We start from the raw sequence: 23,651 nt of genomic DNA, 5'->3' as shown, positions 1-23,651 counted from the left end.
GAGGAAACACTTATTTTTATTATTAAGTTCTTTTTTAAAGCTGTTTTACACACAGACTCTTATCTTGCAGATTTAAGGTTTTGTTTAAAGTGTCATTGTCATTTTAAAACATTGTCATCAATCAGTGTTTCAGCACTGAGACCCCCACTGATCTGGAGAATGAGCGGGAAGAAGCACGTAGTAGAAAGCTTTACTCCCTAGCCTAAAGTGATCTCCATTCTGGGCCAATTAAAAGTCTATGGGGCTGTAGGAAGGAGATCACTGATGGGCGAGGAGTGAAATGCTCTACCACGCGCCTCTCACTGCTCGTTCGTCTGATCGATTGGGGGTCTTTGCACAAACACCCCAAACAGCCAAAACTTTTCACATGCCTCTGTGACGTGCCAAAAGTTTTTTTTTTTTTAATGATAGGGACACTTTAAATCAGTTTATGTGAACACATTCTGCAGCTAGAAAAACTTCCAGTATAAATTCAGAATGTACATATTCTAATGTATAGCTTCTAAAGGAGGCATGGAGAAAACCTGAACATAGCTTAGCTTGTAAGTTTAGACTTACACCTACTTCTCCTTGTGAGCTGCAATAAACATGATGGCCTTATAGTCAATAAGGTCACTCACATTTGTTCTCTTCTGAACGACACAGTTATCTATAACAAATCCTTCTCCGACTAGAGCTTTCCTAACAAAATCCTCATTATATTTGAGAACATGGATCTTATCTTTCCCAACTGTGATATATGTTGTATCTAAAAGCCCAATTATCATCAGCTGTCCTCCAGGTTTCAGTAACCCTGAGAACTTCCTGAGATATCTCCTGTAATCATTTTCATCTTTGCAGATAACATCCAGGAGCCAAGCGCTGATGATACAATCTGCTGGTGGTAAGACTATCGGATCCGTCATATTTTCTTTCTCAATATTAAATTTCACAACATGTGGAATTGCCGATCTCATTTTTTCTTCTTTGTTCTGAAACTGGTCACTGAAAGAAATGGAAAAAATTTGAAAAGACCCGCAGTAAACATCAGTAAGGCATCTGATGGAGCTTAGTAGTTTGACATGGGTTATGGGATTTTAGTACTGATATAAATGCTTGAATTCAACCAAAATGCCCTTTCAACAATACCATTATTATACATGACCCTATTAAAGTGGATAAATGTTGATTTTCCAACTAATGTCTGAAATTTGATCTTTACCCTTAAAGGAGTACTCTGAAGCAAAACTTTTCTCCACCAATAGCAAGCATTGCCAAAGTTATATAACATAATAAATCACCTCCATTGACTTGCAGGCAGCCATCACAGTGTTTTGTGAAAACCGGAAGTACAGCTGGTCTGTGTGGATTATGACTTTCGTTCCCCATTATGCAGCCATCCGCAGCCATCTTGAGAACGAAGCGTCATCGTTCTCTGTATCCTCCCCACTGTATGCCGGCCCCCACACCCTCGAGACGGTCACTCCCACTCCTAAATATGCATGCCCCCTTCATTTGCTTAGCCGGCATTCGCTCGGCTGAGTAAACGCCTCCCCAGCATCCCTCCTATCATGCTGAGCTGCGTGCGCCTGCGCACTCAGCATTTACTTTGGACCAGGCATGTGATCTTCCTTGTCCAGTAATATCCCTGATAGTTACGCTGTCATTCACAAAAGGAGTTACACATGAAAGTAACGTAACACCCGTCCTATGCACATGACCAAATGCAAAATGGACCTAATGATTCACAGTAGTCTGCCTATTGGGGAGGGGAGAGCAGGAGGGAGGGGAGGGGCTGAGGAGGAGGAGGGAGGCACAGAGGGACAGGAACTTGAAGCAAGGCAGCATGGGGGATGATGATTTTTACGTCACCCTCCACACCACCATAGCCAGGAAGTGCTATGAAATACGGAGCGCTGCACCGGGAGAACGGCTGGACCAATTGCAACAAGAAGTACATGGCCAGAGAGGTACAGCCATGGGGAACATTTGTGGGATATACATTTATGAATCAGAGTACTCCTTTAAGGACCCAGCCAATTTTCACTATAGGACCCGGCCATTTTTTGAACATCTGACCACTTTCAAGTTAAGCATTAATAACTCTGGGATGCTTATACCTTTCATTCTGATTCCGAGAATGTTTTTTCGTGACATATTCTACTTTATGTTAGTGGTAAAATTTTGTCGATACTTGCATCGTTTCTTGGTGAAAAATTCCAAAATTAGATGAAAAAATTGAAAATGTTGCATTTTTTTTTACTTTGAAGCTCTCTGCTTATAAGGAAAATGAATATTCCAAATATATGATATATTGATTCACATATACAACATGTCTATTTTATGATTGCATCATAAAGTTGACATGTTTTTACTTTTGGAAGACATCAGAGGGCTTCAAAGTTCAGCAGCAATTTTCCAATTTTTCTCAAAATTTTTCAGGGACCAGTTCTGTTTTGAAGTGGATTTGAAGGGCCTTCTTATTAGAAATACCCCACAAATGACCCCATTATAAAAACTGCACCACTTAAAGTATTCAAAATGACATTGAAAGGTTTCTTAACCCTTTAGGTGTTTCACAGGAATAGCAGAAAATTGAATGAGAAAATTCAAAATCTTCATTTTTTACACTGGCATGTTCTTGTAGGCCCAGTTTTTGAATTTTTACAAGGGGTAAAAGGAGAGAAATCTTCCTAAACTGTGTAACCCAATTTCTTTCAAGTAAAGAAATACCTCATATGTGTATGTTAAGTTTTCTGCGGGTGCACTAGAGGGCTCAGAAGGGAAGGAGCGACAATGGGATTTTGGAGAGTGAGTTTTTCTGAAATGTTTTTTGTGGGGCATGTCACATTAAGAAAGCAAAAAAAAAAAAAAACACATGGCATACCATTTTGGAAACTACACCCCTCAAGGCACGTAACAAGGGGCCCAGTGAGCCTTAACACCCCACAGGTGTTTCACAACTTTTTGTTAAAGTTGGATGTGTAAATGATTTTTTTTCCACTAAAATGCTAGTTTTCCCCAAAATTTCAATTTTTTTTTACAAGGGATAATAGGACAAAATACCCCAAAAATTGGGAAATCAAGTGCTCTGCTGGCGTACTACAATACTCAGAAGAGAAAGAGTCACATTTAGCTTTTGAAAAGCAAATTTTGCTGAAATGGTTTTTGGAGGGCATGTCGCATTTAGGAAGCCCCTATGGTGCCAGGACAGCAAAAAACAAAACAAAACACATGGCATACTATTTTGAAAACTACACCCCTCAAGGAACGCAACAAGGGGTACAGTGAGCTTTAACACCTCACAGGTGTTTGACGACTTTTTGTTAAAGTTGGATGTGTAAATGAAAAAATATATTTTTTTTTTCACAAAAATGCTGGTTTTCCCCCAAATTTTACATTTTTACAAGGGGAAATAGGAGAAAATGACCCCAAAAATTTGTAACCCCATTTCTTCTGAGTATGGAAATACCTAATGTGTGGATGTCAAGTGCTCTGCTGGCGCACTACAATGCTCAGAAGAGGAGGAGCGCCATTAAGCTTTTGGAGACAGAATTTGGTTGGAATAGAAGTCGGGGGCCATGTGCATTTACAAAGCCCCCGTGGTGCCAGAACAGTGGAACCCCCCCCCACATGTGACCCCATTTTGGAATCTATACCCCTCACAGAATTTAATAAGGGGTGCAGTGAGTATTTACACCCCACTGGTGTTTGACAGATCTTTGGAACAGTGGGCTGTGCAAATGAAAAATTTTATTTTTCATTTTCACGGACCACTGTTCCAAAAATCTGTCAGACACCTGTGGGGTGTAAAGACTCACTGCACCCCTTATTAAATTATGTGAGGGGTGTAGTTTTCAAAATGGGATCACATGTGGGGGGGGGGTCCAGTGTTCTGACTCTATGGGGGCTTTGTAAACACACGTGGCCTTCAATTCCAGACAAATTTTCTCTTCAAAATCCCAATGGCGCTCCTTCTCTTCTGAGCATTGTAGTGCGCCAGCAGAGCACTTTCCATGTCTATATAAGACATGTAAGTATGTATGTTCTTACTCAGAAGTAATGGGGTTACAAATTTTGGGGGGCTTTTTTTCCTATTTTTCCACGTGAAAATGAAAAATTTAGGGTAACACCAGCATTTTAGTGAAAAAACGTTTTTTTTACATTTTTCAGTCCAACTTTGAGGAATTTTCATTAAACACCTGTGGGGTGTTCAGGCTCACTATACTCCTTGTTACGTTCCGTGAGGAGTGCAGTGTCCAAAATGGGGTCTCATGTGGGTATTTCTTTTTTTGCATTTATGGCAGAACCGCTGTAAAATCAGCCACCCCTGTGCAAAACACCAATTTAGGCTTCAAATGTACATAGTGCGCTCTCACTCTTGAGCCTTGTTGTGCGCCCGCAGAGCATTTTACGGCCACATCTGAGGTATTTCCGTACTCAGGAGAAATTGTGTTACAAATTTTGGGGGTCTTTTATTCCTTTTAACACTTGTGAAAATAAAAAGTATGGGGCAACACCAGCATGTCAGTATAAAATTTATTTTTTTACACTAAATTTATTTTTTTACACTAACAGGCTGGTGTAGCCCCCAACTTTTCCTTTTCTTAAGGGGTAAAAGGAGAAAAAGCCCCCCAAAATTTTTAGTGCAATTTCTACCAAGTACGGAAATACCCCATATGTGGCCCTAAACTGTTTCCTTGAAATACGACAGGGCTCCGAAGTGAGAGAGCGCCATGCGCATTTGAGGACTAAATTAGGGATTCCATAGGGGTGGACATAGGGGTATTCTATGCCAGTGATTCCCAAACATTGTGCCTCCAGCTGTTGCTCAACTCCCAGCATGCCTGGACAGGCAGTGGCTGTCCGGAAATGCTGGGAGTTGTTGTTTTGCAACGGCTGGAGGCTCCGTTTTGGAAACACTGCTGTACAATAAGTTTTTCATTTTTTTTTGGGGGGGGGGGGTCAGTGTAAGGGGGTGTATATGTAGTGTTTTACCCTTTATTATGTGTTAGTGTAGTGTAGTGTAGTGTTTTTAGGGTACGTTTGCACTGTCGGGTTACAGTGAGCTTCCCGATAGAAATTTGCACCTCAGCGAAAAATTTGCCGCAGCTCATACTTGAAGCAGGTAACTTACTGTAAACCTGCCTGTGTGAATGTACCCTGAACATTCACATGGGGGGGGGGGGGGGAAACCTCCAGCTGTTTCAAAACTACAACTCTCAGCATGTACTGACAGACTGTGCATGCTGGGAATTGTAGTTTAGCAACAGCTGGAGGCACACTGGTTGGAAAACCTTCAGTTAGGTTCTGTTACCTAACTGATGCTGGGAGATGTAGTTATGCAACAGCTTGAGGTACACAACTACAACTACAAGCATGCCGAGACAGCTGTTTGGGCATGCTGGGATTTGCAGTTTTGCAACATCTGGAGGGCTACAGTTAGAGACCACTGTACAGAGATCTCCAAACTGTGGACCTCCAGATGTTGCAAAACTACAAATCCCAGCATGCACACACAGCAAACTGCTATGTGGGCACACTAGGAGTTGTATTTTTGCAAGATCTAGAGGGCAGTATAGAGATCACTGTGCAGTGATCTCTAAACTGTAGACCTCCAGCTGTTGCAAAACTGCAAATCCCAGCTTGCCCAAACAGCTGTCTGGGCATGCTGGGAGTTGTAGTTTTGCAACATCTGGAGGGCTACAGTGTAGAGACCACTGTATAGTGGTCTCAGACTGTAACCCTCCAGATGTTGCTAGGCAACTTACCGGCTTCCATAGGATCCAGGGAGCCGTCCTCTTCTGCCGCACAACATGCTGCCCGTGCCGATCACCGCAGCAGATCGTGTCCCGCAGCCTTCACCGACGGGTAAGTGGATCTTCGGTGCCCGGTCCCCTTTGGTTCCCCGTTCTGCCCCGCCTAATGTGGGTGGGCAGAACGGGGAAAACGGAAGTTAACCCCCCCGCCCCCGATCTGCTATTGGTCATCGCTTTTGATGACCAATAGCAGGGATTGGAGGGGTGGCACCCCTGCCACCTCACTCCTATCCCTTGTGGGGGATCGTAAGTGACATGGACAACCGCGGTCCCCATTATATTCCGCGTCACCATAGACCCGTATGACCCAAAATCGGTGCAAATCGCAAGTGTGAATTCACTTGCGATTTGTGCCGATCGCCGACATGGGGGGTCTGATGACCCCCCTGGGCATTTGCGTGGGGTGCCTGTTGATCGATATCAGCAGACACCCCGGTCCGGTCCCCGCTCGGCGCACGGCGGGGACTGAAATTCCCACGGGCGTACAGGTAAATCCTGGGTCCTTAAGTACCAGGGTGTCAGGACGTACCCGTACTCACTGGGTCCTGAACAGGTTAAAGCATTGCTGTTGTTAAAAACATCTTTTTTTCATTCGCTACTTCCTTAAAAACTAAGCATTTTCCTAATATACTTCATAAAAAAATTATTGCTAAAGATATTTAAAAAAAATGGCCACTTGGGGTCTCTGTCTCTTTAATTTTGCAAACTAACCCTGGAAAGCAAGGCTTTGACCATGAGGGGTGTGTGGTTATCTCTCCGCTGTGTATATTTCAGCCTTCACTAGCATGAGCTGAACACCTGCGAGATCCAGACAGCTTGCAGTCTTTTCAGAATAGAAGCATTTCCATGTTCAGTGACAGGCAACACAAGGTGCTAAATCATCATTTATATGAAAAATGGTTTCTCTTTGGTCATTTTAATAACTTATTTATTGTGTATTTGCACCATATATATTCCACATGGCTGCTTTAGGGTTATAAAAAACATACACTTTTGGCACAAAGCTGTGCAAAAGTAAAACTGTTTATTTTTTTGACACAAAATGCAGGTTTTTCTTGTGTACTTTTTCTTGTGTACTTGTACTTTCACATGGCTGCATTAGAGTTATTAGAGTATGCACTTTAGGCAAAAAGCTTAGCAAATGTAAAAATGTTTGTGCAGACCTCATGACAGGGGAGAGGGAGGGGGAGCTCATCATGCTACCAGAGAAACTCCCCCAGACTCCCAGAGAAATGTAGAAAGAATGAACAAAGTAATATATAGATCAAAAGTTATTTTATATGTTAACACAAGCATGTTATGATTAGAGATGAGCGAATCGAATATGACGAATCCAAATTCGTTACAAATTTCATGAAAAAATCAATTCACAACGAATGCGAATATCACCGTGATTCTATCGCGCAAATTGCTTCATTAAACTCCATTTAGTGTGATCCAGGCTCCAGGGCATCTAAAATGGCGGATCCACTTGTGAGGACATGGGGCAAGGAATCCTGGGAAAACTGGAACAAGGGCAAGCGGGATGACCCTGAATCAGCAGCCAGTCACCCCTGTGATGTCACAGCCCTATATAATCGGCAGCCATATTCCGACTAGTCACTTCATCCTTTCACTGCAGAGAGATAGGATGGACAGCCTGTATGGTACACAGAAACTTTTTTTCCAGCAACGTTTCACCTCGCAGTCATGTCAGCGTTCTGGTGGACAGAGAGCAGTGCGTTTTTCACAGAAAATAATTTTTACTGCAACGATTAACCTCCCACTTACTTTCTACAGCATTGTTCTACAGAGGGGCAGAGAGCTGTGTGTTTCCTCATACATTTGAACAAGCTGGCTCAGCTGGAGAAACCTTAACAGAGTGCAACTCTGTGTTTTGCTGGTTATACTAGTCTGTAGACGGAATAATACCCAGCAGTCCATTCCTAATAGTCTTTGAGAATTTTGGGCAATCCTGAGGGATGCGGGTGTACAGGCCCTCAACGTCTATGGAGGCAAGAGCATAAGTATCCTGCCATTGGAACTGTTCTAAGAAAAGTATCAAATCTCTTGTATCTTTGAAGAATGATGGAATGTGGATTAATAGTGGTGACAATAACCAATCAATATAGCCGGAAATAAAAGAAGTAGTTGATCTTATTCCGGCTATAATTGGGCGGCCAGGAGGAGGTCCCTGTGGTTTATTGATTTTTGGTAGGATATACCATTTTGGATTGAATGAATTGTGAGGTAGCAATTGTTCGGCGTTTTTTTCTTCAATAATTCTATTTTCCCCATATCTACGTAGGAGGGTTCTTAAATAATTCATTATTATTTTAATAGGATTTTCTTTTAATTTCTCATATACTGTTATGTTGCCTAGTTGTTTCATTGTTTCTTTTTCGTAGTCATCTTTGTGCCATACGACTATTGAGCCACCCTTATCTGATTTGGAGACCACTAGGTCATCCCTTTCAGCAAGCCACTTCAGGGCTTCTTTTTCTTTTGCTGAAATATTATTTCTAGGTTCAGGATATAATAGCGCTTTAACCTCGGAACAGACTGCCCTGTGAAAAAGATCCACAGACCTGCCTGGAGGAACCGGAGGAGAAAATCTGGAGGGATTGCTCCCCCTAAAGGGTGTATCATTGTCGTCTGGCACAGATGGAACTAAGGTGACATCATCTGCTAGTGTAGCTAGTGTGATGACATTTAGTTCATCCTGTTTATCACATTCATTAACTATTTTGAAACCTAGGGGTCCTATTTTGCAAGTTATGTTCCCTTCCCTATGTTGCTGTTGTGTGGTGTTACTGTTGGATAATTTAGTTGCTGCAAAACATTTTTTTAATGATAGCTTACGTACAGCTTTATGCATATCCACTTCAAAACTAGTGTAATCAAAAGCCTCACATAGCCCAAAGTTTACAGTGGGGATCAAAAGTTTGGGTACCCCAGGTAAAAATTTGTATTAATGTGCATAAAAAAGCCAAGGAAAGATGGAAAAATCTCCAAAATACATCAAATTACTGATTAGACATTCTTATAATATGTCAACAAAAGTTAGATTTTATTTCCATCATTTACACTTTCAAAAAAACAGAAAACAAAAAAATGGCATCTGCAAAAGTTTGGGCACCTGCAGAGTTAATATCTTGTTCTGCCCCCTTTGGCAAGTATCACAGCTTGTAAATGCTTTTTGTAGCCAGCCAAGAGTCTTTCATTTTTTGTTTGAGGTATCTTTGCCCATTCTTCCTTACAAAAGTCTTCCAGTTCTTTGAGATTTCTAGGCTGTCTGTCACGCACTGCTCTTTTAAGGTCTATCCATAGATTTTCAATTATGTTGAGGTCAGGAGATTGTGAAGGCCATGGCAAAACCTTCAGTTTACGCCTCTTGTTGTAATCCCCCTTGGATTTCGAGGTGTGTTTACGATCATTATCCATTTGTAGAAGCCATTCTCTCTTTAACTTCAGCTTTTTCCCAGATGGCATCAAGTTAGCATCCAAAATTGGCTGAAATTTTATTGAATCCATTTTTCCTCCTACTCGTGAGATGTTCCCTGTGCCATAGGCTGCAATACAACCCCAAAGCATGATTGATCCACCCCCAGGCTTAACAGTTGGATAGAAGTTATTTTCATTAAATTCTGTTCCCCTTCTTCTCCAAATGTCTCCTTTGCTCATTCCGGCCAAAAAGTTAAATTTTAACCTCATTGGTCCACAGAACTTGTTTCCAAAATGCATCAGGCTTGTCTATATGTTCATTTGCAAAGTTCAAATGCTGATTTTTGTGGTAAGGACGAAGAGGTTTTCTTCTGATGACTCTTCCATGAAGACCATATTTGTACAAGTATCTCTTTATAGTAGAATAGTGCACCACAACTCCAGTGTCTGCCAGATCTTTCTGGAGGGATTGGATAGTCAAACGTGGGTTTTTAATTGTTTTTCTCACAATCCTGCTAGCTGTTCTGTCTGATATTTTTCTTGGTCTTTTAGATCTTGCTTTAACTTCCACTGTATCCGATGACTGCCATTTCTTAATTACATTCCGAACAGACGATATTTACATCTGAAAATGTGTTGCTATCTTCTTATAGCCTTCCCCAGCTTTGTGAGCGTCAACTATTTCCAGTTTCCGATTTCTAGAAAACTGCTTAGAAGAACCCATGGTGCTGATTATTGGGGCAAGGTCAGATGAGTCTGGGCATTTAAAACCTTTGAGATTGACATCACCTGGTCTTCCCAGATGATGATTGAGAACAATCCATTACACTGGCAGGTCTCAGCTTTGCAAAGGGGCAGTGCATGCTATAAATTCTGCAGGGTGCTCAAACTTTTGCAGATGCCATTTTTTTGTTTTCTGTTATTTTGAAAGTGTAAATGATGGAAATAAAATTCAACTTTTGTTGACATATTATAAGAATGTCTAATCTGTAATTTGATGCATTTTGGAGATTTTTCCATCTTTCCTTGGCTTCATTATGCACATTAATAATTTTTTTTTACCTGGGGTACCCAAACTTTTGATCCCCACTGTAACCCTTTGTTTAACACTGTAGCACATTCCTCATTAAGGACCACATCAGTCAGATTAACTATGAGATTCTGAGTCTCTACTGTCTCCACGTCACAGTCTTCCTCTTTGTTGGGCGCTGTACGGTGTCTGTTCCTCCGTCTCCCGCCACGGCGGGTACACCGTCTAAAGGGAGATTACGCTGTTCTTCCAGTCCCGAAGTCTCATCAGATAGGTTTGATTCAGATTCAGTAGTAAGGTAGTCCGTTTTCTTAGAATATTTTTTCTTAGAAAATGAATAATTTAAGAACCCTCCTACATAGATATGTAGAAAAAACAACCGAACAATTGCTACTTCACAACCCATCCAATCCAAAATGGTATAAACTACCAAAAATCCATAAACCAAAGAGACCTCCTCCTGGCCACCCAATTATAGCCGGAATAGGATCACCTACTTCTTTCCTTTCTGGCTATATTGATTGGTTATTGTCATCACTATTAATCCACATTCCATCATTCCTCAAAGATACAGGAGATTTGATACTTTTCTTAGAACAGTTCCAATGGCAGGATACTTATACTCTTGCCTCCATGGACGTTGAGGGCCTGTGCACCTGCATCCCTCAGGATGCGGGTGTACAGGCTGTCAGAGAGTTCTTGGAAAGCACAGAGAAATCAGTAGAGTTTGTGAATTTTTGTTTCTGAGTCCATTGCTTTCATACTACAGAATAACTGTTTCCAATATAACAATCAATGGTATAGGCAGCGCCATGGAACAGCTATGGGCACGCCCATTTCATGCGCATTTGCCAATATTTATCTAGCTTTGTTTGAACGTAAATACATTTTTTCTCTGTCTAATCCTTTTAGTAAACACATAAGGGCTTTTCTTCGCTTTGTTGATGACGTCTTTGTTGTATGGGATGGGACGGAGGAGGTTGTGACATAAAAAAACATAAAAAAGAACAATATCATTACCTCTGGTTTTAGAAAACCAATCTCAAAAAATGCTCTACTCCATTATGCCTCCTCCCATCCCATGCATACAAAGAATGCGGTTCCAGTAGGACAGTTTATCGGTTTGAAGAGAATAAACAACGATCCTGAGAATTATTCTGCACAAGCTGCAAATCTTGAACAAAGGCTCACGTTGTTATCCACCATCAGTAGTGAAAGAAGCCCAGTTAAAAGTAAATGAGATTCCTAGACAGAATTTATTAAGGAAGAAAAAACAAAAAAGTATCGAGAGATTTGCCTTTGCATTCAGGAACATCCCTATGAATGACTGCATAAGGAAATCTATCAATACATTTTGGTATCTGCTACAACAGGATCCTGATTTGATTGAGACCACCAAAGACAAGCCTATAATCACATATAGAAAAAACATCACTATAGCTGATTATATAAATAAATGGAAAAGAAAGAATAAGAAGAAAAAAATCACAAAACTGGTTGAGTGATAGTCGCCCCATAGGGTATTTCACATGTGGCACATGTTCTTTTTGCAGATTTAATGGCAAACAGAAATCAGCAATTTTGGGAGGTGTCGATATTAAGATCACACAATTTTTTACTTGCAGAACTTCTTTTGTAGTTTATTGTCTCCTTTGTACATGTGGCTTTTTCTACATAGGGAAGACCATATGACCCCTGTTCCATTTAGTTAGGGAGCATATGAGATCCCTGAAGACTTGAATAGGGGCTCCCCTTTTGGTCTCACATATGGCAGAAGCCCACAAAAATAATCCTGAAGCCTTACAATTTTTTGAAATTGAACGCATAGATTATTCAGAATAAGGTTATACAAAGGAACAAGAATTATTGAGGAAAGAGGCTCTGTGGATTATTTGTACTGAAGCCACAGGCCCACTTGGCCTGAATGATAAATTTGAAACAAGTGCTTTATTGTAATTTACGGAGAGAGAAGTGTTTTTTCTTTCCCTACATATAATGGTAACATGGTATTCACTGTGGTGACTATTGAAATGTATCACACAGAGCCTCTTCCTCTCAATTCAGTTATTAGTGACTCGCATAGCTAGAAGGATATGTCTAGTGTTGCACAAAGTTTGTGTTCTCCATTCACTATGGTATGCACAGGGTTAATACACACCTGTCCCATTCCTCACTTGGTATATAACACTCCCCTCTCCTTCCTGTATCAAGCATCGGCCTGACGAAGCAATCCGGCACGTAAACGGTCCATCGCCGTTTTGTATAACACCGCGTCCGTTCCATCCTCCCCTGCATGCATCCCGACTGGTCGAAATGATCAACAAAGAAGCCTTTTACTGACCTGGTGAGTGCTCCACTACTCATTTTTCGTTTGATATCATTTGCTGTTGTTGCTTGGCGTGGTAGCACTGAAGAGGTTTAATATACTGGTTTCCAGGGACTGGGTGGATCAGGTGTCCATTCATTTGGGTTCCATGCAATGTAACGGAAGGTGCTAAGACCAGTCCTCCATGCGTATGCACATTATTAGTCAGTCGTCAAAATAACGGGATGAACAACGTCATTCCACTACTTCATTTCCTACAATACGTGTTGGAAACAATGGTCAGGGCACTGGAGACGTGATGCATCCATCTCACAGCCACATAAGCCCTGTGGGGGCTGAACTGGAGGAGGAGGAATAGGGACACAGGGGAGCACAGTTTAGGTTTCACAGCATGGGTGGTTTTTCTAGTCATCTGACTGGAGAGGAGGAGTAGAAGCAGCCAGAGGAGCTAGAGGGTTATGAGGAAGGCAAGACAGAGGACCCAGGCACACCGTGGCAGTATGCAGTGGAGATGGAGGCAGGGAGTACCTCTGAGTCACTTGCACAAATGGCACAATGCATGCTCACTTGCTGGCATAGTGACCGCCGAATTGTCACGGTTCGGCAGCGGGTTGACTTCTGGCTCTCCACCTTATTGGACCTCTCTACCGCCACAAAATGGGCGCCTTTTTTACGCCCATTGAGAGGGAGGGCAAACTGACCTAATACAGAGACATCCTACGTAGTCAGTTGGCCGATGCCTATCTGCACCATCGTCCATCCTCATGCAGGTCTGACTCGGGGGACCCTCTGCGCTCACCTTCCACTGCCATGGCTGCTGGGGAGGGGTGGGGTTTCTGGAGCAATACCAGCTCCATCAGCAGCAGACTGAGTCTACAGTCGCTGATAAGTACTTTTCTTCACCTGCATAGTTAAGCAACTCAGCAGCAGGTAGACCTGGATCAGGACCTGAACCAGCAGGTGGTGGCATACCTTTACATGCCCATGCCAACAAACCTTGATAATCCGCAACTGTGGCCACAACTAGCAGAGTTTGTCCTGGAAAAGCTGTCCTGGCCAGCCAGTAGTGTTCCATCAGAGCGGGTGTTTAGTGCAACGGGGGCCATAGTTACCCCAATGAGAACTTGTCTGTCCACGAAAAATGTGGAGAGACTGACCTTTGTAAAAAAAAAGATGAATCAGACAGGATTTCCACCAACCAATGCCTGATGTATCAGATTAGATTGACCATGGTGCCACACCAACACTTCACAAATATGTATAGTGCCTAACAGATTTAAGGCGCTGCTCCCCAGTTGTAAACATTTCTCCGCATCAGACATTTTTTTGCCCATCTTTGTCACTGGGTACTGGTATTGCCACCCACTGTACCACTTTCAGGACTCCTGATGCTGCTTCTGCCACCTCCAGGCTGTCTCATTCAGCCACTATACGTTCTATTAATGGTGCTGCCAACTGCAGGCTGTGCCATTCATCCACCATATGGTCTCTTCATGCTGCCGCCAACTCCAGGCTGTGCCATTCAGCCACTATATGGTCTCCCCCTGCTTCTGCCACCCCGAGGCTGTGTCATTCAGCCACTATATGTTCTTCCCATGCTGCCACAAGCTCCATGCTGTGTCATTTAGCCACTATATGTTCTTCTCATGCTGCCGCAAAATCTAGGCTATGCCATTCAGCCATATATGGTCTCCTCATCTACCGCAAACTCCAGGCTGTGCCTTCAGCAACTTTGTGTTCTACTTATGCTGCCGCCAACTCCAGGCTGTGCTATTCAGACACTATATGGTCTCCTCATCTGCCACCAACTCCAGGCTGTGCCATTCAGCCTCTGTATGTTCTACGCATGCTGCCGCCAACTCCAGGCTGTGTCATTCAGCCACTATATGTTCTCCTCATGCTGCCGCCACCTCAACACTGTGTCATTCAGCCACTATATGGTCTCCTCATGCTTCTGCCACCTCCAGGCTGTGTTACTCAGCCACTATATATTCTCCCGATGCTGCTGAAAACTAAAGGCTGTGCCATTCAGCAACTATATGGTCTCCTTATGCTGCCGCCACCTCCACACTGTGTCTTTCAGCCACTATATAGTCTCCTCATCTGCCGCCAACTCCAGGCTGTGCCATTCAGCCACTATATGTTCTACTCATGCTGCTGCACACTCCAGGCTGTGCCATTCATCCACTATATGGTCTACTCATCTGCCCTCAACTCCAGGCTGTGCCATTTAGCCACTATATGTTCTACTCATGCTGCCACCACCTCCACAATGTGTCATTCAGCTACTATGTGTTCTCCTCATGCTGCCACCACCTCCACGCTGTTTCATTCAGCCACCATATGTTCTCCTCATGCTTCTGCCACCTCCAGGCTATGTCATTCAGCCACTATATGTTTTACTCACGCTGCCGCCTCCTCCACACTGTGTCATTCAGCCACTATATAGTCTCCTCATCTGCCGTTAATTCCAGGCTGTGCCATTCAGCCACTATATGTTCTATTCATGCTGCTGCCAACTCCAGGCTGTGCCATTCAGCCACTATATGTTCTACTCATGCTACCGCCACCTCCACGATGTGTCATTCAGCCACTATATGTTTTCCTCATGCTGCCACCAACTCCAGGCTGTGTCATTCAGCCACTATATGGTCTCCTCATACTGATGCCACCTCCAGGCATTGCCACTGTTGGGTCTATAATATTCTGATATATTGATCGCTATATCTATACTCATATGCCTTTGCTAAATACTATATGCTAATGCTCAATATTGCAGAAGAATTTTGCTTTCCTTAATTCAAAACATTTCAGCTTGCAGTTTGCCTGTAACTAAGATTAGAACCTTGAGATGGAGACTCTGGATAAAAGACGTCTAAACATTGCACTTTGTGGAAAGAGGAAGAAATCTCAAGCTAGAAGTCTTGAAACATAAATGACTTATGCTTATATCAGCATATAGAACGATGCATAGTTTTATCTTTCACCCTCGCCCTTTTATCAGTTTGTAAAAGCCAAATTTACTTCCTGTAATAAACAGAACTCCCTGGGGTAACGAGGAGGGAACTCATACCAACCTGGCTTGGTGGGAATTTTCTTACGTCGATGGTCGGCAAAAATAGTTTAGCGGTAGTCACTCACAGATTAAGGCCGCACCTTAAGACACCCTTAACACCGCCATGTGACATTGATTTGGTCATTGATAAACACACTATTTATTCAAAGTAAATGTCGAAGCTCGGGACATTAAAACTTGGGAGTATAATCTTAAATTTCTATTTCAAAATCTTAAATTTCAATTTCAAAATCTTAAATTTCAAAATCTTAAATTTCAAATTAAAAAAATTGATGTAATCTTTCCAACACTGAGGCCCTAGGGTTGTCGACGTCATATAGTAGCTGTGGAATTACCACAAGAATCCAATGAAACAGGTTGGAGAGATCACAATGAACCATAACTGATTAAATTAAACATTTGCAGTTCCACAAAGAGTAAGACAGTGGAAGGGGGGGGGGGCGCGGGGTCACTTAGAGGCATGTGCTGGAACAGGTGGTAGCTTGCCTTCCGGTGAACTGCCAGCTCGATGCTCACCAGAATGAGTACTCTCATTTTTTAAATAAATTCAAATAAAATAAAATAAAAATTATATAAAAAATCTATTTATTCTCTTCAATTTTGATGCCATATTGTCTCCCTGCTGCCACATCCAGACACTCTGCGGCAGTGATTCTAATAGTGATGCCTGTAATCTGCATGTCATACTGAACAACAGTATTAATTCACTAACACAGCACACTCCATATGTGTGTTAGAACAAAGCAAAGTGTTCTATACCCCTATTGAAGCTCTCTGAAGGTCAGAAATAGCTCTTTTTAATAGCAATTTGTCGCAAATAAATTTGTCCTAAACCAAATTTTTGGGGAAAATTCGGCGAATCGGCCAAATCAAATTTTTTTCAAATTCACTCATCTCTAGTTATGATGCATACAGGTCTTAGGGCACATCACTACACTGACTTCAGCAAGTGTTTTTTTTTTTTTTTTTACAATTTCTTACTAATGACAGAAACGCTTTAAATAAATGTATGACTCCATATTTGTATGGGATTTTAAAGTGTACCTGTTGTTAACAAAAACTTTTTATATAATGTAGATAATACCATTACATGTATATTTGTAATATACATTGGCTAAAACATTTTTTTATTTTTGTCCATACAGCTATTGTCTGTGTGTCTCCGTAAGGAGTCAAAATACAGGAAGTATGGGTGGACATGAAAGGCTCTGTGACACATTCCCGGCTCACACATGAGGATGATTGACAAGCCAGGAGTCTGCACAGAGCCCTGCTTGTCCTGCACTCACTTCCTGTATTTGGACTCCTCATGGAGACACACAGGCAATAACTGTAGGGACAGCATTTTTTCACTCAAAAATATACAATTTTTTAAATCAATGTAGATCACAAATATACATATAATAGTATTATCTACATTTTATCAAAAGTTTTTGTTAACAACAGGTGCACTTTAAGGAATCAAGTCTATCAAACTAACCTGATCAACTATTATGAGAAGGGGAACTTAAAATTGGACTGGAGAAAATCCTTAGATGTCGTATATCTCATTTCTCAACAGCATCTGATACTGTGCCACAAAAATGGTTGGCATTTAAAATTACAATGCTTGGGCTTGGCTGGGGGGGGGGGGATGTGCATAAGTGGGTAAGTAACTAGATCAGGGATTGGAAACAGACTGTGGTAATTAATTGTACATACTCTCATTGGGTGACTGTTACTAGGGACCACAGAGGGCAGTATTGGAGGGGTCACTGTTACAAGTCCGGTATCCCAGGTGTCAGTTCTGGGCCCAATTATTTTTAATATTGTATTAATTGCCTTGTAGATTGAATCTATATAGTCAAGTATCAATCTTTGCAGATTATACTAAATTCTATAAAGTGGTTAACAGAATAGAGGGCAGTGCATTGTGTATAGTAGGTAACACAATAAAGGACAATGTATTGTATATAGTAGATAACAGAACAGAAGTGTATAAGACAACCCAATAGAGGGCATGTGTATAATAAATAACACAATAGAGGACAGTACACTGTATATAGTAGATAACACAATAGAGGGCAGTGCACTGTGTATAGTAGATAACACAATAGTCAGTGCACTGTTACAGATGGATCTGTATATGTTGCAGGCTTGGGCTGAGAAGTGGCAGATGAGGTTCAACACTGATGAATGTAAGGTTATGCACATGGGGAGGAATATTTGAGGAATATATATTGAATATAAATACACTGGGGATGACTTGACATGGAAAATGACTTAAGAGTTTAAGTGGACAGTAAATTTACCGGTAGCGACCAGTGTCAGGCAGCTGCTGCCAAGGCAAATACAATCGCAGGGAGCATTAAAAGAGACATAGATGTACATGACAAGGAAATAATTTTACTGCTGTACAAATAACTAGTCAGACCACACATGGAACACTGTAGTGGATATATAGTGGAGCTGGAGAGGCTTCAAAGATGGGCAATCAGAGTAATAAGGGGAATGGGAAGACAACAGTACCCAGAAAGATTATCAGAATTAGAGATATTTAATTAAGAGATAAACAATAAAGGGGCCACCAATAACTATGTATAAATATATCAGAGGGCAGTACAGAGATTTCTCCCATGACCTATTTATACTCCGGACTGTATATATAACAAGAGGTTCTTCCTTTGCCAGGGGAAGTGGTCATGGTGAACTCAATGTAATGTAACAAGATTACCGGTTATGTATACTAGATCTATCGGGACCGAATGTTGATCCACGGATTAATTCTGATGCCATATTTGGAGTTAGAAAGGTATTTTTCCCCTGGTATGGGGCAATTTGGCATTATCCACAGAAGTATTCTCTGTTACTATGTTACTGTCGTAATAAACAAGTATTGAAAAAATAAGGTATATTGGTAGTAAATATACTGTCTTAAATTTTTTTGGACCTGCCTTTAGAACAATATCACAATGACATTGACAGTGTTTTTCACTAATAGTTGTGGGTAGATAGATAGATATGAGATAGATAGATAGATAGATAGATACAATAGATAGATAGATAGATATGAGATAGATAGATAGATACAATAGACAGATAGATAAAAAAAAATCTGAATCAATTTGTGGCTTTATTCGTCTGGTGTAAAATGTTACGTTAGGCTGTCTCGCATAGCTTTTTTTAAGCCCATTTCAATGGCTTTAAAATGGCTGTGTGAGAAAGCTGAAACGTACCATGTGACACAAGATGAATAAAGCCACAAATTGAATCATCTGAACCAACAGAGTGCTGTTATCATTTGTATACTGGCGAACTCCTAACCCGGGCTCTGACAGCTTGCACGCGGACAATTACAGAGGTTGTGCTGCTCTAATGTGAAGTGTAAATAGATCTATCCACAATATCTATCATTGGGATATTGTACAAAACCTAGAAAGGCAGGTTTAAAAAAATGTTAGGACAGTATGTCTACTACCAGTATACATTATTTAGATAGATAGTTTTGTTTACCTGCTCCCTTGTATCTCTCCATGAAGTTTTGTGGCATGTCCCCAATGAAATGCTCCTGTCCGTGTGTCCAGCCATCTCTTCAGCTCCATGATGCATCTGTCGCTAACCTTTAGGACTATGATATGCTGGAAAAACTCACAGGCAGCATAGAAATGATGAACCAAGGAACCAACAGTAAGGTCAATCAGGATATCTCCTCTTATATGACCTGTAGAAAAAAAAAAGGTAATTCCATACTGACACATTTAAAGGGCGTATCCAGCACACAAAAAAATCTGAGCTAATTTAAAGGAAAAGGGTCCCCATCTTTTATCGATGACCTGCGCTCTGGAGGCGAGCTCGCCGGCTGAATTTAAATATTCATAAGCATTGGTCACGTGAGCGCTCAGTAGGCACGAGCCAGCCTCCAGAGCGCAAGTCAGCGCTAAAAGAGGGGGACTGTCACGATCACACCCTATCGGTCCAGCTAAGACGTTACAGAGATTGTGATGGTGCAAGGGTTAAAGCCACCAGACCTCTGGGTATCCACTACTAGTCACAGCAAGTCACCAAATTAACCCTTAGATAAACATGTTTCCACCAGAGCTGCCTTCAGAAAGGTGAGCTCATATATTTAGAGATCAAAAACCATAGCTGATCAATTAAACATTTAATCTGATAAAAGGTATCACAGTGCTATATATATAAAATTACAGGAACAAGTGACATACAGGTATAACAATATATAAAAGAGTTTAGCAAGGCAAGTTCAGAAAACAAAAGATGAAGTTCTTACAGCATGATGATGTAGCAGTCCATGAGAGTGAGTTCCAGCTGTTCTTAGGATGGTCTTGTCAGCTTGTTGCACAGCCTTCAACAACCGAGTCTAGCCTTGTTAAATAAAATATATCTGCCTTTTTGGAAGGGAGACTCCATTCCCCCCTCCCCTCTGATCCCACAAACAGCCAGACCCCCAATAAAATGCAATACACAAATCCACAGTCTGAATGACTTTTCACCCCCAAGTCTTAGGTTATACACAGATACAATAAAAACACATGTATGTTTCCATAATCAGGCCTTGGGCCTGACACCTCCCCCTTAACCCCTTAAGGACTGAGCCCTTTTTCACCTTAAGGACTCGGCCATTTTTCGCAATTCTGACCACTGTCACTTTAAACATTAATAACTCAGGGATGCTTTTAGTTATCATTCTGATTCCAAGATAGTTTTTTCATGACATATTCTACTTTAACATAGGGGTAAAATTTTGTGGTAACTTGCATCCTTTCTTGGTGAAAAATCCCAAAATTTGATGAAAAATTTTGCATTTTTCTAACTTTGAAGCTCTCTGCTTGTAAGGAAAAGGGATATTCCAAACAATTTATTCTTTATTCACATTTACAATATGTCTAATTTATGTTTGCATCATAAAATTGACGAGTTTTTACTTTTGGAAGACACCAGAGGGCTTCGAAGTTCAGCAGCAATTTTCCAATTTTTCCCAAAATTTTGAAACTCGCTTTTTTTCAGGGACCAGTTCAGGTTTGAAGTTGATTTGAAGGGTCTTCATATTATAAATACCCCACAAATTACCCCATTATAAAAACTGCACCCCCAAAGTATTCAAAAAGTATTCAGCGTTTTAACCCTTTAGGTGTTTCACAGGAATAGCAGCAAAGTGAAGGAGAAAATTCAAAATCTTCATTTTTTACACTCGCATGTTCTTGTAGACCCAATTTTTGAATTTTTGCAAGGGGTAAAAAGAGAAAATTTTTACTTATATTTGAAACCCAATTTTTCTCGAGTAAGCACATACCTCATATGTCTATATTAATTGTTCGGCGGGCACAGTAGAGGGCTCAGAAGGAATGGAACGACAAATGGTTTTGGGGGGGCATGTCACCTTTAGGAAGCCCCTATGGTGCCAGAACAGCAAAAAAAAAACACATGGCACACCATTTTGGAAACTAGACCCCTCGTGGAACATAACAAGGGGTAAAGTGAACCTTAATATCCCACAGGTGATTCACGACTTTTGCATATGTAAAAAAAAAAAAATTTCCCTAAAATGCTTGGTTTCCCAAAAGTTTTACATTTAAAAAAAGGGTAATAGCAGAAAATACCCCCCAAAATTTGAAGCCCAATTTCTCCTGATTCAGAAAACACACCATATGGGGGTGAAAAGTGCTCTGCTGGCGCACTACAGGTCTCAGAAGAGAAGGACTCACATTTGGCTTTTTGAAAGCACATTTTGCTCTGGGGGCATGCCGCATTTAGGAAGCCCCTATGGTGCCAGAACAGCAAAACAAAAAAAAACACATGGCATACTATTTTGGAAACTAGACCCCTCGGGGAACGTAACAAGGGGTAAAGTGAACCTTAATACCCCACAGGGGTTTCACGACTTTTGCATATGTAAAAATATATATATATTTTTTCCTAAAATGCTAGTTTTCCCAAAAAATTAACATTTTTAAAAAGGGTAATAGCAGAAAATACCCCCCAAAATTTGAAGCCCAATTTCTCCCGATTCAGAAAACACCCCATATGGGGGTGAAAAGTGCTCTGCTGGTGCACTACAAGTCTCAGAAGAGAAGGAGTCACATTTGGCTTTTTGAAAGCAAATTTTGCTCTGGGGGCATGCCGCATTTAGGAACCCCTATGGTGCCAGGACAGCAAAAAATCCCCCACATGGCATACTATTTTGTAAACTAGACCCCTCGGGGAACGTAACAAGGGGTTAAGTGAACCTTTATACCCCACAGGTATTTCACGACTTTTGCATATGTAAAAAAAAAATTTTTTTTTCCTAAAATGCTTCTTTTCCCAAAAATTTTACATTTTTAAAAAGGGTAAAAGCAGAAAATACCCCCCAAAATTTGTAACACAATTTCTCCCGAGTACAGCAATACCCCATATGTGACCCTAAACTGTTGCCTTGAAATACGACAGGGCTCCAAAGTGAGAGCGCCATGCGCATTTGAGGCCTAAATTAGGGATTGCATAGGGGTGGACATAGGGGTATTCTACGCCAGTGATTCCCAAACAGGGTGCCTCCAGCTGTTGTAAAACTCCCAGCATGCCTGGACAGTCAGTGGCTGTCTGGTAATACTGGGAGTAGTTGTTTTGCAACAGCTGGAGGCTTCGTTTTGGAAACAGTGGCGTACCAGACATTTTTCATTTTTATTGGGGAGGGGGGCTGTGTAGGGGTATGTGTATATGTAGTATTTTTTACTTTTTATTTTATTTTGTGTTAGTGTAGTGTTTTTAGTACAGTCGCACGGGCAGGGGTTCACAGTAGTTTCTCGCTGGCAGTTTGAGCTGCGGCAGAAAATTTGCCGCAGCTCAAACTTGCAGCCGGATACTTACTGTAAACCTCCGCCCATGTGAGTGTACCCTGTACATTCAAATTGGGGGGGGGACATCCAGCTGTTGCGAAACTACAACTCCCAGTATGCGCTGACAGACTGTACGTACTGAGAGTTTTAATTTTGCAACAGCTGTAGGCACACTGGTTGTGTATCACTGAGTTTGTGACCTAACTCAGTGTTTCACAACCAGTGTGCCTCCAGCTGTTGAAAAACTACAACTCCCAGTATGTACGGTGCATGTTGGGAGTTGTAGTTTCCAACCAGCAGAGTTAGGTAAAAAAAAATAAAAATCTGAGTTTCTCAACCAGTGTGCCTTCAGCTGTTGCAAAACTACAACTCTCAGCAGTCACCGACAGCCAACGGGCATGCTGGGAGTTGTACTTATGCAACCAGCAGATGCATTACTACAACTCCCAGCATGTTCTTTAGCTGTTTGTGCAAGCTGGGAGTTGTAGTTATACAACAGCTGAAGGTGCACTTTTTCATAGAATTTCATAAGGGAATGCTGGGAGTTGTGGTGGTCTGCCTCCTGCTGTTTCATAACTACAGCTCCCAGCATGCAGGAGGCTTTCAATCACCTCCAACTGCTGCTCCCCAGGTCAGTCCCTCGCCGCCGCCGCTCCTGGGGCCCCGATTCTAACAGGGACGCCGGGGATCAGGGTCCCCAGCTCCCGGGGTCCACGTCCCACACCCGCTCACGTGTGAATCAGGGCGATCGTGAGGTGGCACCAGTGCCACCTCGACCTGATTGTCCCGGAATCCGCCGCAGATCGCTGGGCTGAATTGTCCAGCGATCTGCGGTCATTGCCGACATGGGGGGTCATAATGACCCCCCTCGGCGATATGCCGTGATGCCTGCTGAACGATTTCAGAAGGCATCGGGCACCGGCTCCCCTTCGGCGAGCAGCGGGGGGCCGGGATTTGACAGGACGTACTCAAATGTCCTGAGTCCTTAAGGACTCGGAAAAGGGGCCGTTTGAGTACGTCCTGCATCCTTAAGGGGTTAAGATGGAGGCAGAGAGATCTTGCCTTTCCAGGCTAATAGATCTGTCTCCATTACTCCTCTATTTCTCCCTGACGCGATCGTACCAGTACTTCTGCCTGGACTGTGCTGCTGTGAGGTTGTCATGTACCAGCCCAGTCAATGTTGCAT

The 23,651-nt window shown here is 42.0% G+C and overlaps 1 protein-coding gene across 1 annotated transcript in view; it reads right to left on the bottom strand.

Annotated features, from left to right (window-relative positions):
• Positions 1–560: 560 nt before the first annotated feature.
• The window catches only part of LOC130294445 (indolethylamine N-methyltransferase-like), a 38,915-nt gene continuing 15,824 nt past the window's right edge, over positions 561–23,651 (bottom strand). The window contains exons 2-3 of the mRNA XM_056544260.1: positions 19,146–19,353; positions 561–984 (exon numbers count right to left, since the gene is read on the bottom strand). Coding sequence (XP_056400235.1) covers positions 561–984; positions 19,146–19,353 — 632 coding nt within the window. The remainder of the gene's footprint in view (positions 985–19,145; positions 19,354–23,651) is intronic.

The sequence above is a fragment of the Hyla sarda genome, chromosome 10, assembly GCF_029499605.1.
Source record: "Hyla sarda isolate aHylSar1 chromosome 10, aHylSar1.hap1, whole genome shotgun sequence".
NCBI lineage: Eukaryota > Metazoa > Chordata > Amphibia > Anura > Hylidae > Hyla > Hyla sarda.
The sequence above is the reverse complement of the archived record's forward strand: the minus strand, read 5'-3'. Positions and strand labels throughout refer to the sequence as shown.